Genomic DNA, 15,553 nt, shown 5'->3' with positions numbered 1-15,553 from the left:
TGATGAAATAAGTCTGAGGCAGCCTAGAGGAGAGCGATGTCTCAATTCTGAAATCTGCAGGAATATTTTCATTCTGCTGTGCAAGTTATTTTGCTCAGGCATACTGCTAAAGCATCTAAAAAACGGCACTTTCTCCAGGACTGAGTATGTGGCTTAACCATGCAGTTAGAAATCAATGCATTTTCCCAGAGAAGCATAAACCTCCTATTTCTAAGGTGGTATCTTGCATTGCCACATTTTCATAACTTAAGGCTTCATCAGCCAGTTTTGTGATGGGGATGATAATAATCATTAATAATAATAGACTGTACCATCCAAAATCAGCTGAAACTAACTCATGCACAAACATGTAGAGTGTTTCCCCCAAGAGCATCGTATCTATTTGTAGTTGAGTTTGTTCTGTTTCCCTTTCAGCCCAACCATTTTAAAAAGCGTAGCCTTGGCCTATTGGCATTTTCAGTGCTTAGCAAAGGAACCTAACTGGGAGTGGAATTACTTTCAAAATATTTTCACATTTTCCAGCCCCTTTAATAGCCCTTGTTAAAGTTATAAGCCTTAATAAAAGGATTTATAGCTTCAGTGTCTGAGGTTTTCAGGCCTCTTGATTTATGCCTTAAATTGCAGCATTTAGCACTTCGCACTTTAATTTAGACAGATCACCTATTTTCTTAAATGCTTAAGTAATGTACCAAGCTGCAGTTATTGATTCTCTTTGCATTTATTACAAAGGAGGCTGTATTTGCTCCTTCCTCTTGGGAATGCCCCTCCTGAACTGCAGGCTTGCTAGTGACAGCTTAGGCCCCTGATACATAACCAAAGACCTTGCCTAATATCCCTGCAACTGCTCAGGGAATTTTTATTAAGTAAAGGCATCATTAAAGTGGACAGAATGATGAAGTTTAATGAGCATCTTTCTCCCTTATTGTTAGTTTTGCTGTAGCAGCCAGAGTGTTCTCATTTGTTACCCTCAGTGGGGCAGGGTAGAGACTGCACGGTGTTTCTTCAGATACCTTTTTTTGTTTCGTTTATAGATTTGCATATTATATACACTTGTGTGCTGTTGCAGAGTGTATTTATAACCAGACTCTATAGCAAAGAAAAACCCAGAAAATATTATGGAGGGTTTGGGTTTCTTTCTTTTTTTAAAAAAAAAGTAGTATTTTCAGACTGACATTAAATCCTCTAGAAAACTATTTGCCCTTTTCCTTAATGAGGAATCTGCACACAACGTGGCGGTTCTGGCTGTGCCGTTGTTTAGAGAGGCTGTGCCATTTATCAGTTACGATTATAGCGCCAACAACTTTTTAGTTGCCACACAGCATAATTACAGATGTCTGAAGGACATGAAATCTTGGTTTTATGCTATGATCTCATTATTGCTCTGCGGAGATTTGCATGGAGCATCCCATTTAAACTGGCTGTTGTGGGGAGAGTAATTTGCAAGCTAGTCTTTTAACTTGGCCTTATATAATCAACAGCTAATGTGTGAACATGAAGCGTTAACAGCAAGGACAAATGGAAACTTGTTAGGATTCAGTGTATTTTATTTTATTTTTACGTTTTAAATGCATAATATTCAGAGTTTCTTTGCACAGTGTAGATTCTGATACTTGCACACACACATACCTGTGTAAATCAGAGGATAGAATCATTAGGGATGCCTCGCTCTATGCTTGTTCTCTTGGCCTTTGCACACACACTCAAGGGTCAGGCACTCCACCCTAGATAGTTGTGTCCACTATAAGTGGCTGCCTACTCAGAATTTTTTCTGCGATCCTTATCTTACCATCCTGTTATTGCAAATCATTAATGAATAATTTTTATGGTTGCCTCCACGTTATCATGGTTACATCTGTGAGTCTTTCTTTGCCAGCATATTCCCTGAAAAGAGCCTGGAATGTAGTTCTAAGTTGCTTTGAGACATTTTATGTAGCAAGTGGTGAATAAATGCAAATAATCGTAATAATTACTAGTTTACTATGATGGCACTTGCTGGGAAGAACAGATATTTGGAGTTCATCGGTTTCTTTGAAGCGCTAAGACTGCAGTCCTAACCCCACTTACCTGGGAGTAAGCCCTATTGAACCCCCAACTCAGACAGCTGCTCCAGAAGGATTAGCATGGTTGATGGTATTGAAAGCTGCTGAAACGTTGAGGAGAATTGACAGGGAACAGTTTCCCCTGTCTCTCTCCCATCATACAGGCTGATCAAAGCAGTTTTTGTGCCAAAATCAGGCCTAAACCCTAATTGAAATGGATCTAGAAAGCCAGTTTCCTTCAAGACCACCTAGATCTTGGTCCATGACCAACTGATCAAGCACCTTGGCCCAACATCTGGAGGGCCACAGGTTTCCCAACCCTTGTCTGCCCTGATTGGCAACAACTCTCAAACTGAGGTCTCTGCCAGAGCTACCTGGAGATGCTAAGAACAGAGCATGGAATTTTTTTGAACATAGTTCATGTGCTCCGCGCAACTGAGTTACAGCCCTTCCCCAATGCCCTCCTAGAATGTGATTATTTCTTCTTTCTTCTTTAAAAAGCTGAAGAGTAATTCATTCTGAAGGCTGAGTGTCAGGCTTGGTTGAGGATATGTTTGCATACAGCAGGTGCCAGGTTTTTCTTGAGCTAGTCCCATCACTTCCGCCAGAGCAGTCCCCTTTCAAAACAAGAAAGTTTTGGGATCTCTTTTCTTTCTTGACATGCAGAGTATCTTCCAAAAGGTTCTTTGTCAACAGAGCAAGTTTACATTTGTATCCTGTTTTGTCTCGAAGGCTTTTAATTTTGCTTTAAGTAGGAATTACTCATAAATTATCCATTAATTGCTCTCTGGTGTTCAGTGTAAATCCTCTCAGCCTTAGAGTCTATTTAGCTTTCCTGTGAGTGCCAGCAATCTTAATTGTAGGATACTTCGTCAACATTTAATCAGGGGTCTGTATTAATGTGGCATTGATGTGTTGGTAGCTCTCTTGCAACAATCCATCATGTGTGAGCAGGCAGAGAAGACTCTGACACCATTGCTCTGTGTCACTTTATCAAGCCCTCGAGTATTCTGGTTACGCAGCCAGTTCACTCTCTGTTACATCGACATTCCATCTTGCCAATTCAACCCAATTTTTGTCAATGTCTCCAAGGTTAAGAATTTAAGAAGCCTGGATCTTCTTCCCGCAAAACTGTTGTGTAAAAACACTTATGCTTTGGCTTGGAAGTAGTAGAAATGTCATAGCATACAGAACTAGTTTTTTTAAAAGATATGATTACATATAGATAGATTATATACATTTTGTGTGTGTGTGTGTGCGCGCGCACACACACACACACACACACTTCAAATTTTAACAACACAAACAAATAGAACATGAACTGAATACAAACAAACTGCTGGCATATGGTTACACAATAGGATGGCATCTTAGAACAGGAGTAGCCAGTCCGGTCCCCTCCAGATGATGGACTCCAACTGCTATCAGCCCCAGCCAACATGGTTGATGGTCAAGGATGGTGGGAACTTGAGTCTACCGCTTTGGCTACCCTGGTCTTAGAAGGTGGGGGGTCACAGCACAGAACCGATCTTGAAATCCCATTTCCAAGTTCAAGCAAGCAGGAGTAAATCCTTCCAAGGCATTACAGTGGTATCTCAGGTTACATACGCTTCAGGTTACTGACTCCGCTAACCCAGAAATAGTACCTCAGGTTAAGAACTTTGCTTCAGGATGAGAACAGAAATCGTGCTCCAGCGGCACAGCGGCAGCAGGAGGCCCCATTAGCTAAAGTGGTGCTTCAGGTTAAGAACGGACCTCCAGAACGAATTAAGTACTTAACCCGAGGTACCACTGTATTTATGTTTCCAGCAATTTGTCGTCACATTCCTCATGGTTGAGGAGTTTGGATTTGATATCCCGCTTTATCACTACCCTAAGGAGTCTCAAAGCGGCTAACATTCTCCTTTCCCTTCCTCCCCCACAACAAACACTCTGTGAGGTGAGTGGGGCTGAGAGACTTCAGAGAAGTGTGACTGGCCCAAGGTCACCCAGCAGCTGCATGTGGAGGAGCGGGGAATCGAACCCGGTTCCCCAGATTACGAGACTACCGCTCTTAACCACTACACCGAACATCCAGCACATGTCCACAGAATTGGTCATTCTGACCACCTACCCATCCTGCACAAGTTATTCTGCTTTAATTTCTCTGCTAGTGTCAACTGTGACACCTTTCCCATCAGCCTTCCATTGTGAAGGACTGCAAGAAACCTGGGAGGAACCACTGCCCAAGTGGTGATGCCCAGTGGGGCAGTGATACTTTGGGGCAGCTGAGGCCTAGATATTTGATCAGACTAGTTGGAGCCTTGTTTAATGGATAAACAAGCCTTGTTATTTTTGGGGTGTATTTTTCTCAATGTTGTAAACAGCTTTGAATATATTTTATTATTATTATTATTATTATTGTTGCAAGACAACAGCATACATATGGAACAATGATGTGTGGCGAATAGGCTAATTGCCAGTGAGCCATCTCCAACACAGTCACAAATGGAGGATGAGGTGGTTGTCAGGACTGATAATTTTTAATAAAATGACACTCTTGTTTTCTAAGCCTCCTTGAGTCCCATCAGAGGAAAAAGCTGGCTATAACTAAATTAATGATGGCAGTAATAATTGTTTTATATGGTGCACTTGAGTTCAGGGAAGGTACTAAACATGTTATTTGTGTTCCTTGTTTCTCCATAGCCTTTATGGCAGACACATGCAGGCGAACCCCGAACCACCCAAGAAGAACAATGACAAGTCCAAGAAGATCAGCCGGAAGCCGTTAGCTGCCAAGAACAAATAAGCCACTTGTATTCATCATTCCTCTAATTCTATTTTATTTTTTTGCATGTCCAATTCTTTTATATATCGTATTTTTTGCACCATAACACTCACTTTTTTCCTCCTAGAAAGTAAGGGGAAATGTCTGTGCGTGTTATGGAGGAAATGCCTACGGGTGGCATGCCTACGGATTTTCCTCCTCTAAAAACTACGTGCGTGTTATGGTCGGGTGCATGTTATAGAGCGAAAAATACGGTACTTTTTTGCTAGCAGAAATGGATGTTTTATAAAATAAAAACAAGGAATACCTTTTTATATCCACAGCTACTCACAAAGTGTAAACTGCATTGGCTAAGTAATCCATTATAATTACTAATTTCTGCTTAAATCATATAGCCGTTTGATCCAATGTAAACCACTTTGTTGACTCTCAGAACATGTATGAAATGCACTTTTGGCTTAACTAATTCACACATCTGGCTACACCTTATTGCAGCACCAAACCGTGTCTCAATCATATTTTATGTAATACTCCCAAATAAAATCATTTTTGTACCAAATGTTGCTTTCTTCTCCCCTTTCCTGGATTTTGTGGCATGTTTCATTTGTATTAGAGGAAGTAGGTTCACTAATACGTGGTACAACTTCTTAATTGCATTTTTAAAAAATAATGTTTGAGTGGGCAAACACAGGCTGCATCTGCACAGCTATTAAAAAACATTCTGAAAATGCTCTGAAAAAAACCGTTTCCACCCCCATCGTTCTGCTCAGACACTGAGGTCCAGCGCCAAGGGCCTTCTGGGGGTTCCCTTGCTGCAAGAAGCCAAGTTAGAGGGAACCAGGCAGAGGGCCTTCTCGGTAGTGGCACCCGCCCTGTGGAACACCCTCCCACCAGATGTCAAAGAGAACAACCACCACCAGACTTTTAGAAGACATCTGAAGGCAGTTATCACTGAGGGCTACCGGCTTTTAATGTTTGACGGACTACTGTATTTTAATATTTTGTTGGAAGCCGCCCAGAGTGGCTGGGGAAACCCAGCCAGATGGACAGGGTATAAATAATAAACTATTATTTACTACTACTACTACAATGGAAAATGTCAGAGTTCCGATTTTAGCTCTAGAGCACCATCTGGTGTCATTGTTACAAGGCATTTATAATGTTACCTACTGTGGACTCTGCTACATTAGTAAAAATATAAAGAGACCCATTAAGTTGCTTTATCTTGAGTCAATCCATTGGTCCATCTAAACCTGTAAAGTCCTATTTGACTGGCAAAGGCTCTCAATTATCTTGTGCAGAGCTCTTTTCCAGCATTGCCACACAACAGACCATTTAAAATGGTGACATCTGTGCTTGACACCTGTAACTTTCTGTATAGAAAGGAAGCCTGATCTACCATGAAAGAAGTGATGTCACTGCTACGTTAACTGTCTCTCTTTGAACTCAGCTAGTTTGGTGTCTTCAAGTTCTCTTGGACTGCCATGACGGTTTACAGCCCGGATGCATGATGAATAAAATTAAATAATTATCAATTTCCAAAATTCATATTAACATCATCAACAGCAACATTCAATAACAAACCATGCAAATCTTTTGCCCGCCCCATTGATGACGTGGAAGTGGCCTTCCTAATTCTGGGTGCACCAAGAAGAACCGACACAAACTCAGTCACACATACAACTGGATCTGTAGGTCTCAGAACAACTCAACCAATGCTCCCAGTTCCCAAAATGGAAGGAAATGACCTCCTGTACCACCAGCAAAAAAGGGGCTAAGAATTGTATCCAACCAAGTTCTACTCAGACCCACTGAATGAATCAAAGTCCTGACCATTGATTTCAGTAGGTCTACTCTGAGTGTATCAAGCATTGGCAACAACCCCAAGCTTCATCTTTTTAGCACAACAGTGGTACCTCAGGTTACATACGCTTCAGGTTACAGACTCCGCTAACCAAGAAATATTACCTCAGGTTAAGAACTTTGCTTCAGGATGAGAACAGAAATCATGCTCTGGCAGCAGCAGGAGGCCCCATTAGCTAAAGTGGAACCTCAGGTTAAGAACAGTTTCAGGTTAAAAACGGACCTCCGGAATGAATGAAGTACTTAACCTGAGGTACCACTGTACTAGGGAACGTCATTTTAAACAAGGCACTTTCTGCATGAGATGTGATAAATTTTAATCAGCTTCTCTCCTTTCTTATTGGTGTGTCACAATGCTTTCCTTAAACATCGCCCCCCCTTCCCTGGAAATTTGGGTGGAAAATGGGGAAACGTTATCACTAAGGAGGGGTACCAGCTGCAAGATGCTTTTCTTTTTTTAAGAAACTTTCCCATTTGAAGAAAAAACTTTCTGCCAATGTTTAATTGTCTTTTAATGTAGCAAACAAGAGGGGAACCTAAATAGAATTTAATCTCCTCTGTAAAAAAAAGAAACTTGGATTGAAGGATTGTTCTAAATTAGTGTGTGGATTTTACCGAAGGAAATATTTTTATCTACATAAAGCCTGCTCCACATCCAGACCTTGAAATCATAGTTGGGAGGTGATTAAGCAGCTGACATCTATATCTGAAATAATGTCTCCCTCCCGCTTTTAAAATAAAATAAAATATGGTGGCACTACATAAAAACGACAAGTAAAGTTTCCATCTGCTAGGAGTCTAACAGCTAAACAAAAAATGTGCAGTCATAAATTGTGCCAAAACCTGTGTTTTCTCCCTCTTAAATTCAAGATCTTTGCAACCTGTTGCAAACCTTTTCAGATCTTTTGGCATGTAGGGCGGGGGGAAATATAAGCCCAGTCTACATTTTGGTTTTGCATTAAATATGTAACCGAAGCTGTGACAACTTCTTGGGCTCATTTAAAACAAGCTTCTGTGGTTCTGACTCAAAAACACAAGACCTGAACCTTTAACAAAGGCTGAACACGCCCTGTACCTTTAAAGCACATTCAACATCCCACAGTCAGGGGTGATAGGAATCTGGGAGTCCCAACAACTTCTGGGGCTAATGTCACACAAAAGGGATGCATTAGCAGCCTTGTGGAAACATGAAGAGCTGCAGAAGTACAACAATTTTTTGGTGGGGAGAAAAAAACCCCAATGTATGGGGGGGGGAGCTCCAAACAACCAATGACTGGAAACCCAAGTGGGAGAGGGGATGGAATGGACTATTGGAGAGAAGGGCATGGACAACTGGCTGGCACAATGAACAGGAGCACTCCATGCTGCAAGGGTGTCCCCCCCCCCAAAAAAAATAATAATCTCAGCTTTCCTCCAAGGAGCTCAAGGTGTCCTACATAGTTCTTTCTCCCTCCCCAACTTTACCCTCTAAAGCAGCCACCCCCAAACTCAGCCCTCCAGCTGTTTTGGGACTACAACTCCCATCATCCCTGATGGGGTCCTGTTAGCTAGGGATGATGGGAGCTGTAGTCCCAAAACAGCCTGAGGGCCGAGTTTGGGGGTGCCTGCAAGGTAAGCTAGGCTGAGAGACAGTGATTGGCCAAGGGTCACCCCAGTGAGTTTCATGGCTCAGCAGGGATTTGAACTCAGGTCTCCCAGGTTCCTAAGGCAGCACTCCAACCCCTATGGACTTAGCCACAGTTGCATTTTGTCCCACTCTTTCCGGGCAGAGCTCCAGGCTTCAACACTCATGCCAGAGCAGAGAAAGGTAAGCGTGAGTAAGCCCTGCATGACACTGGCAGTCAAGATCTTATAAATACCCAGTCACCAGTCGTAAGACCAGTTTTTGAAGCACGTTTTCCTTCTTTCAGGTCCATATAATTTTAAAGCTGGGATTTCTCAAAAGTGTAAGCTGCTGATTAAATCGTTTCTGCATATCTTCTAACATTTCAGTGATAAAAATAGGGCCATGGGGGTGCATCTGCGTCTTAGTGAACTGCAGTCGAGATACTCCATTTGGGCGCTTGCCAGTCGTGCACATTGTTAAGGGTGGTAAATTGAGGCAGGAAAGCTGTTCTACAAGCCACTTAAGCTAGAAGTAGAGTGCCTCCATATGTCCATAACATATCATAAAGTGTGCTTGGTAGAAAGGGGAGAGGTTAAGAAACTAAGAGCCTGCTTGATCAGGCCAATCCATCGAGCCCAGCATCCTAAATAGCTCGGTTGGTTACAGCATGGTGCTGATAATGCCAAGGATGCAGATTCGAGCCTGAGATGGGACAGTTGCATATCCCTGCATGGCAGGGGATTGGGCTAGATCAGTGATGGCCAAACTTGGCCCTCCAGCTGTTTTGGGACTACAAATCCCATCATCCCATAGAATGTTGTTTTTGTTTCAAACACTACAAATTGTGGACAAGATGGACTGTTTCAAGAGGTGGCAGAAAGATATCTCGAAGTTTGTCTGGCAGGGCAAGAAACCCAGAATAAAATTTAAGATTTTAACTGATGCAAAGGAAAGAGGGGGATTTGCCCTGCCGGACTTTAAACTTTACTATGAATCAGCAGCTTTCTGCTGGTTGAAAGATTGGCTGCTTCTTGAGAACACAGATATTTTGGATTTGGAAGGTTTTAACAATGTATTTGGATGGCATGCATATCTATGGTATGACAAGGTTAAAGCACATAAAGTTTTTAAAAACCATATTGTTAGGAAAGCATTATATAATGTTTGGATTAAATATAAAGATCTGTTGGAAAATAAAACCCCAAGGTGGTAGTCGCCAATGGAGGCAAAGGCTGTGAAAAAACCCAATATGGAGGCCAAATGGCCGAAATATTGGGAAATTTTGGAACAGGAAGGAGATAAACTGAAATTACAGAGCTTTGAGAAATTAAAAGTTAAGGTGCGAGATTGGCTCCATTATTATCAAATAATGGAGGTTTACAAGCAGGACAGGAAAATTGGCTTCCAGGTAGAAAAATCAAAATTAGAAACAGAATTGTTAGAACCCAATACTAAGAACTTGTCAAGAATGTATAACTTGCTGTTGAAATGGAATACACAAGATGAAACAGTGAAATCAGCCATGATAAAGTGGGCACAAGACATTGGTCATAACATTATGTTTGCTGACTGGGAACAGTTGTGGACCACCGGTATGAAATTTACGGCATGTAATGCCTTAAAGGAAAATATTATGAAAATGATTTATAGGTGGTACATGACTCCAGTCAAGCTTGCAAAAATTTACCACTTGTCTGATAATAAATGTTGGAAATGCAAAGAAACTGAAGGTACTTTCTTCCACCTTTGGTGGACGTGCCCAAAGATTAAGGCTTTCTGGGAAATGATATATAATGAAATGAAAAAGGTACTTAAATGTACTTTCCCTAAGAAACCAGAGGCCTTTCTCTTGGGCATTGTTGGCCAATTGGTGCCAAAGAAAGACAGAGCTTTCTTTATGTACGCTACAACAGCAGCAAGAATACTCATCGCAAAGTATTGGAAGACACAAGATCTACCCACCTTGGAAGAATGGCAGATGAAGGTGATAGACTATATGGGATTGGCAGAAATGACTGGCAGAATCCAAGACCAGGGAAAAGAGACGATGGAAGAAGATTGGAAGAAGTTTAAGAACTATCTTAAGAAACACTGTAAAATTAATGAGTGTTAAATGATGCGGCCTTAGAAAGTAACCGGATTACAGCTGTAAAGTTTAAGTTAAAAGAAAAGGAAGGTTGACAATTAGATAAAAATAAGGGTGAGGATTTGCTGAATTAAATATTTGAAATTGGTACGCAGAAAGGGGAGATATGAGGAGGTCGGTGAAATAAGTTTTAAGAAAATAAGGATTTGAAATTATACTTGTTCTTTTTTTGTTCGTGTTTGTTTGGTTTGTTGTGTTTGATTGTATAATTTGTGAAAACCTAATAAATATTTTAAAAAACAAAAAAACAAATCCCATCATCCCTAGCTAACAGGACCAGTGGTCAGGGATGATGGGAACTGTAGTCCCAAAACAGCTGGAGGGCCAGGTTTGACCATCACTGGGCTAGATGATCAACAAGGTCCCTTCTAACTCTACAGTTGGTTCTATGATCCTGTTCTCACGGTGGCCATGCTCCCCTCCCGCTGTTTCTGGCAACCGGTAAAGGAGGTTATCTTCTCCTACATTCTCCCCAATGAACCTCCAGCGTTACTCCTTCGCCATCTAAAGTGGTGTGTTTCATTCATGTTCTGCTCATTTATGGAACTGCAGCTGCTTATTGTGTAGTGTGTGGACCCAAGGCTAATCTATTCTGAGTCCGGACACAAAAATCAAATCTTTTTTACTTGAAATTGGGGCATTTACAGCTGTCGGGCCAGGGCAGAAACTCAGTTGTCAGTGGGTCTATCTGTTATATCATTAGAATGGAATGGCAGGCTGGGGAGATATCCAAAATGCAATATTTATCCTTTATATGCCCTGGGTATGATATTGCTAGCTGGAACAGAAAGCAAAATAACTAAGGTGCAGCCCTGGAAAAAAAAATTAATTCCATTGCTCGTAACATACAAGAAGAAAAAAAACATTTCCAGAGTATTACCTTAGAGCATAAATGTCTCCCAAAGACCTGACAAGCACGTCCTTGAAAATTCAGCAGGGATTTCTTTCTCTTTCCCCCCCTCTTTCCTATCCTTGCTCTTGCAGCTGCTCCACCAATTAAGATTCCAAATAATTCAGAGGCAGCCATGCAACAATTGCTGAAGGAAGTGCTAAAAATACGATCAAGCCCTTAAAAGAACCAGAGCTGTGCTTTGGCAGTGAATGAAACATTGTGGAAATCAAAGGTTTGTAGTCAATTTCTAAGTCACCTACAGAGAAGAAGCCAAGACTTGGCTCTCAGGCTCAGGCAACTGCAAGGTGGCCATCAGGAATCCAGGCCGTGTGGAAACTGTTCTATGTCAGCCTTTGCCAAGCTGGTGCCTTCCTGATGTTTTGAACAAGTCCCATCAGTCCCAGTCAACGTGGCCAGTTCTCAGGAATGGTGGGAGTAGTCATCTAAAACATCTGAAGAGCACCATATTGGCTTCCCCTAGCCTAATCATCTTGTTACTCCTCCTCGGATAAACACACTGTTCTCTCGCCTAGTTCCCTTGGATCTTGACCCAGGGTAGCATATCATATATGTCAGGGGCAGAGGAACTTGCAGCCCTCTAAATGTTGCTGCACAACAACTCCCATCACTCCTGAGCATGGGCCAGGCAGGCTGAAGTTGATGGAAGTTGCCGTCCAACAACGACTGGAAAGCTACAAGTTCCCCATCCCTGCTATGTGGTTTGAACATCAGGTGGCTATTCGTTTGTTTCAGTCAGATCCCAGACTGTTCACAAATCTATCTCCACAACTCGTCAGCTTTAGCATCAAGGCGCATTCACCTTGCAGGCGTGATTCACAGATCCTGCATGGCGCATAATGAAACTCAAGTGCCCTGCCTAACACAGGAAACTATTTACACATCTGAATGACAGCCATCATTAAGTGATTGATGTTAATGTAGGTATTGAGTTAAGATGTTTTTGCTTTCTATTGCTGATATGTCTTCAATGCTGAAGTTTTGTTGTTGTTGTTTTTTGGACGGATTAAGTCTAAGTAGTCTTAAACTGTTTTAATATTGTGCAATAATTGTGTTTTAATGTTAATGTTGTGTTTTAGTTGCTGTAACACACCCTGGGACCTTAGGCTGAAAGGCAAGTAATAATTTGTAATAATCTTCATCGTCTATGACTTTTATTATAATTCATTGTTCTGTTTTCCTGATTTTATTATATACTCTATGCCCTTAAAATGTAAGTCACTTACTTATTCTCTATGTAGCAAACAACATTATTTTTATTATTAATGCTGTATTATTATTATTAGCTCATTTATAGTCTGTAGGCAACAATTCAAATGCCAGAAGACAAGTTGGTTGAATTGCAAATGCAAAGAAAAGCAGAATACAGGAGTGCAACATCTCTACAACACTGCTTGCCCTTTATGAAGACATTTAGGAATTCCTGCTCTTTTATTCAAATCTAGATTAATGCTTAGATATCCTATAGATGCAGCTACAGGGCTTAATTTCTAAAACGAAGAGAGGGTTGGACAGATCAGTCTGTTTCCCATCTGTATCACCTTTGCATGTATTCAGAGGTGAATTTGTTCTATCCCATTTCTTCGTTAATCTGCATTTCTTTTTAATCCGCACCAAAATGTGTATATAAATATGTATTTTGGATGACTCTCAGAAAATGTGCCTTTCTAAACTTACTTCTCTCAAAATACACATTTATAAAGGCACATCATCCTGAAATATACATTCGTAAACATGGTTTCATCTGTTTCGGAGCCAAAAACAGCATCACAGAATTCAGAGAAAGTGCAGAACCAAAGGACAAGTGCCTTCCAATCTGCACATTCAGCCAGGAGGTGCAGATTAGGGATTCATCATAAGCTTATTCTTGAAGCATCCCTAGCTGAGGAGCAGAAGCTTTCAGGAGGATCAGGTGAGGGGCCTTCCCCACCTACCTGAAACCTTTGCTTTAACTAGGGATGCTGGGATCATCTGCATGAAAAGCGGGTGTTGGGCCACTGAGCTATATACTGTATTTTTCGCTCTATAAGACGCACTTTTCCCCTCCTAAAAAGTAAGGGGAAATGTGTGTGCGTCTTATGGAGTGAATGCAGGCGGGAGGCCCTGCTCAGCACTCCCTTTAAAGAACGTGTGGAACGTGTGTGTGGCTCTTGGGGCCTTTTCCCCGAGGAGGGAGAAGGGCAGCCCATCAGTGACAGGCTGCCCTTCTCCCTCCTCGGGGAAAAGCCTGCAAGTGCAGCACACACGCTCCACGCCACTCGTGAAAGGGAGCGCTGAGCAGAACCTGGGATGCACACAGGTTCTGCTCAGTGCTCCCTTTAAAGAATATTTTTTTCCTTGCATTCCCCCTCTAAAAATTAGGTGCATCTTATGGAGCGAAAAATACAGTAACTCACCATGCCCTCCTAACTAAAATTGAATCCCTCGGAAATCCTGAGCCAAATAGCTTTCATTCCACTAATGCAGGCTGCCCTGCCCTGCCCTCCAATTTGGAGCAGGAATGAAGGCTGACTGGTGGTGGGGAGGGGAAGAGCGCTTTGCACATGCTCAGGAATGCATCGCCCTCTTTCACAGTGCTTCACATTCTCCAGGGTTGAGCATTGGCATTTAAGAAAAAAAGTTTCTGGGGCTGAGCCTTGCTCAAATTAAGCTCTGTGTGGCTGACAGTGCCATGCATCAACACCCCTCCTGGTGTGACAATTAATCAACCGAGCCTTTCAAGTGGATGGCAGGCGCACCATTCAAGAGTTATTTTGATATGCTGTCAGATATTGAAGGCCTGATGCTGAAGAACATCCAGCTACATCATTTGCGTGCATAATTATATTGACTATTATCTTTTTATTGGCTAATCCTAGAAGAAAACGTTGAACAACAACTAGTATTAAATATCATGCATGTCAATTTTATACATATATATATGGTCCTGTAAAACAAAGCACTTAAACGCTGTCAGGCAATGCTAAAGAAATTATTTTGATGTCATTAGTCAACAAGGACTGCAGCATATGCATGTTATAAACTCCTCTATCTAGCAAGTTTAGGGTTTGTTGTGTTCAGTTGTGAAATGGTGAAGGTCAGCAGTGGAGGATTATAGGAAATGTGTTTGTAGCATGATCCCATGGGGCCATTTGTGAATCCTGAAAAAGGTAAGAGCAGCCTGCAGGATCAGGCCAGTGGACCATCCAATTTGGCATCCTGTTGGAAGACTGAAAGCAGGACTCACACCCAAGAGAACACTCCCCTCCTGTGGTTTTCGGCCACTGGTATTCAGCAGCCTTATTGCCTCCATGTACAATCTGTGCACCTCTGTACACAAATAGTTTAGCTGTACACTTGTACAGTTGTTCAAATGCAGTAGTGAACCATCTAGCTACCTGTGTATGCAAATAGCTGGGCTGTACAAATCAACAAGTTAGGCTTTTTCATGCAAACACGTGTACAACAGAGAGCTTGTACCTGTGCGCAGTGTAAGAAACTGAGTGAGAATCCTGGCAAGACCCTGTGGTGGGTAGTTCCCCATGTCTGGATGATTGGTCAATTGCATTTTGGGTGGAGTCACACACCCCTCCTAAAGGAACAAGTTCATAGTCCAGGTGTGCTCCTGGATGATAATGAAGATGCTACGCAGGCCCATTCCCCACACAGGCTCCTCTTTCATTTTGTCCTTCCCGTTTCCCTCAAAATTTACCTGGCAGTGGTAGGGTTGCCATGTCTTGAAGAGCAAAAAAAAGAGGACACACCGAGCCAGGGAAAGAGGCACACAGGCCCAAGCCGCCCTCACCTGAGCCATCCCCTCAAAAAACCCCTCAAACCTGAACATTTTCTTTAAAATGTAAAAATTTCCCCAGATGGCCATGTTGGGCTCCCAAAAGAGGGCATGTCCAGGATTTCCAGGACATATGGCAACCCTAGGCAGTGGCAGCAACACAGGATGCCCTTTCCCTAGATTTGTTGGTGGCACCCATAACACCTTATCTTCCACCAGCAGGTATATTTCAGCCATCTTAGGGTGGTTGTGACACAACCACTGTGGGTGTTCAAGCTGACATCTAGACACATCAAACAAAACATTTCAGGAAAACGCGTTGTAAACGTCGTAATGGGAAATCACACTGGCGAAAGACGGAACTCTACAGCGCTATCTGGTGTCATAACACATTTAAAACTATTTTTCTTTATTAATGTAGCCGAGTCCTTAATTATGCACTTTGCTCATAAT

At 42.0% G+C, this 15,553-nt stretch overlaps 1 protein-coding gene across 1 annotated transcript in view; it reads left to right on the top strand.

Moving 5' to 3' along the window:
• Positions 1 to 5,363, top strand: part of RSU1 (Ras suppressor protein 1) — a 64,530-nt gene extending 59,167 nt beyond the window's left edge. The window contains exons 9-10 of the mRNA XM_082193239.1: positions 4,725 to 4,892; positions 5,064 to 5,363. Coding sequence (XP_082049365.1) covers positions 4,725 to 4,827 — 103 coding nt within the window. The 3' untranslated portion in view covers positions 4,828 to 4,892; positions 5,064 to 5,363. The remainder of the gene's footprint in view (positions 1 to 4,724; positions 4,893 to 5,063) is intronic.
• Positions 5,364 to 15,553: the final 10,190 nt, after the last annotated feature.

Source organism: Podarcis vaucheri (assembly GCF_965113315.1).
Source record: "Podarcis vaucheri genome assembly, chromosome: 12".
In the NCBI taxonomy this organism is placed as follows: domain Eukaryota; kingdom Metazoa; phylum Chordata; class Lepidosauria; order Squamata; family Lacertidae; genus Podarcis; species Podarcis vaucheri.
Note: the sequence above shows the minus strand (reverse complement) of the source record. Positions and strands in the feature narration are given on the sequence as shown.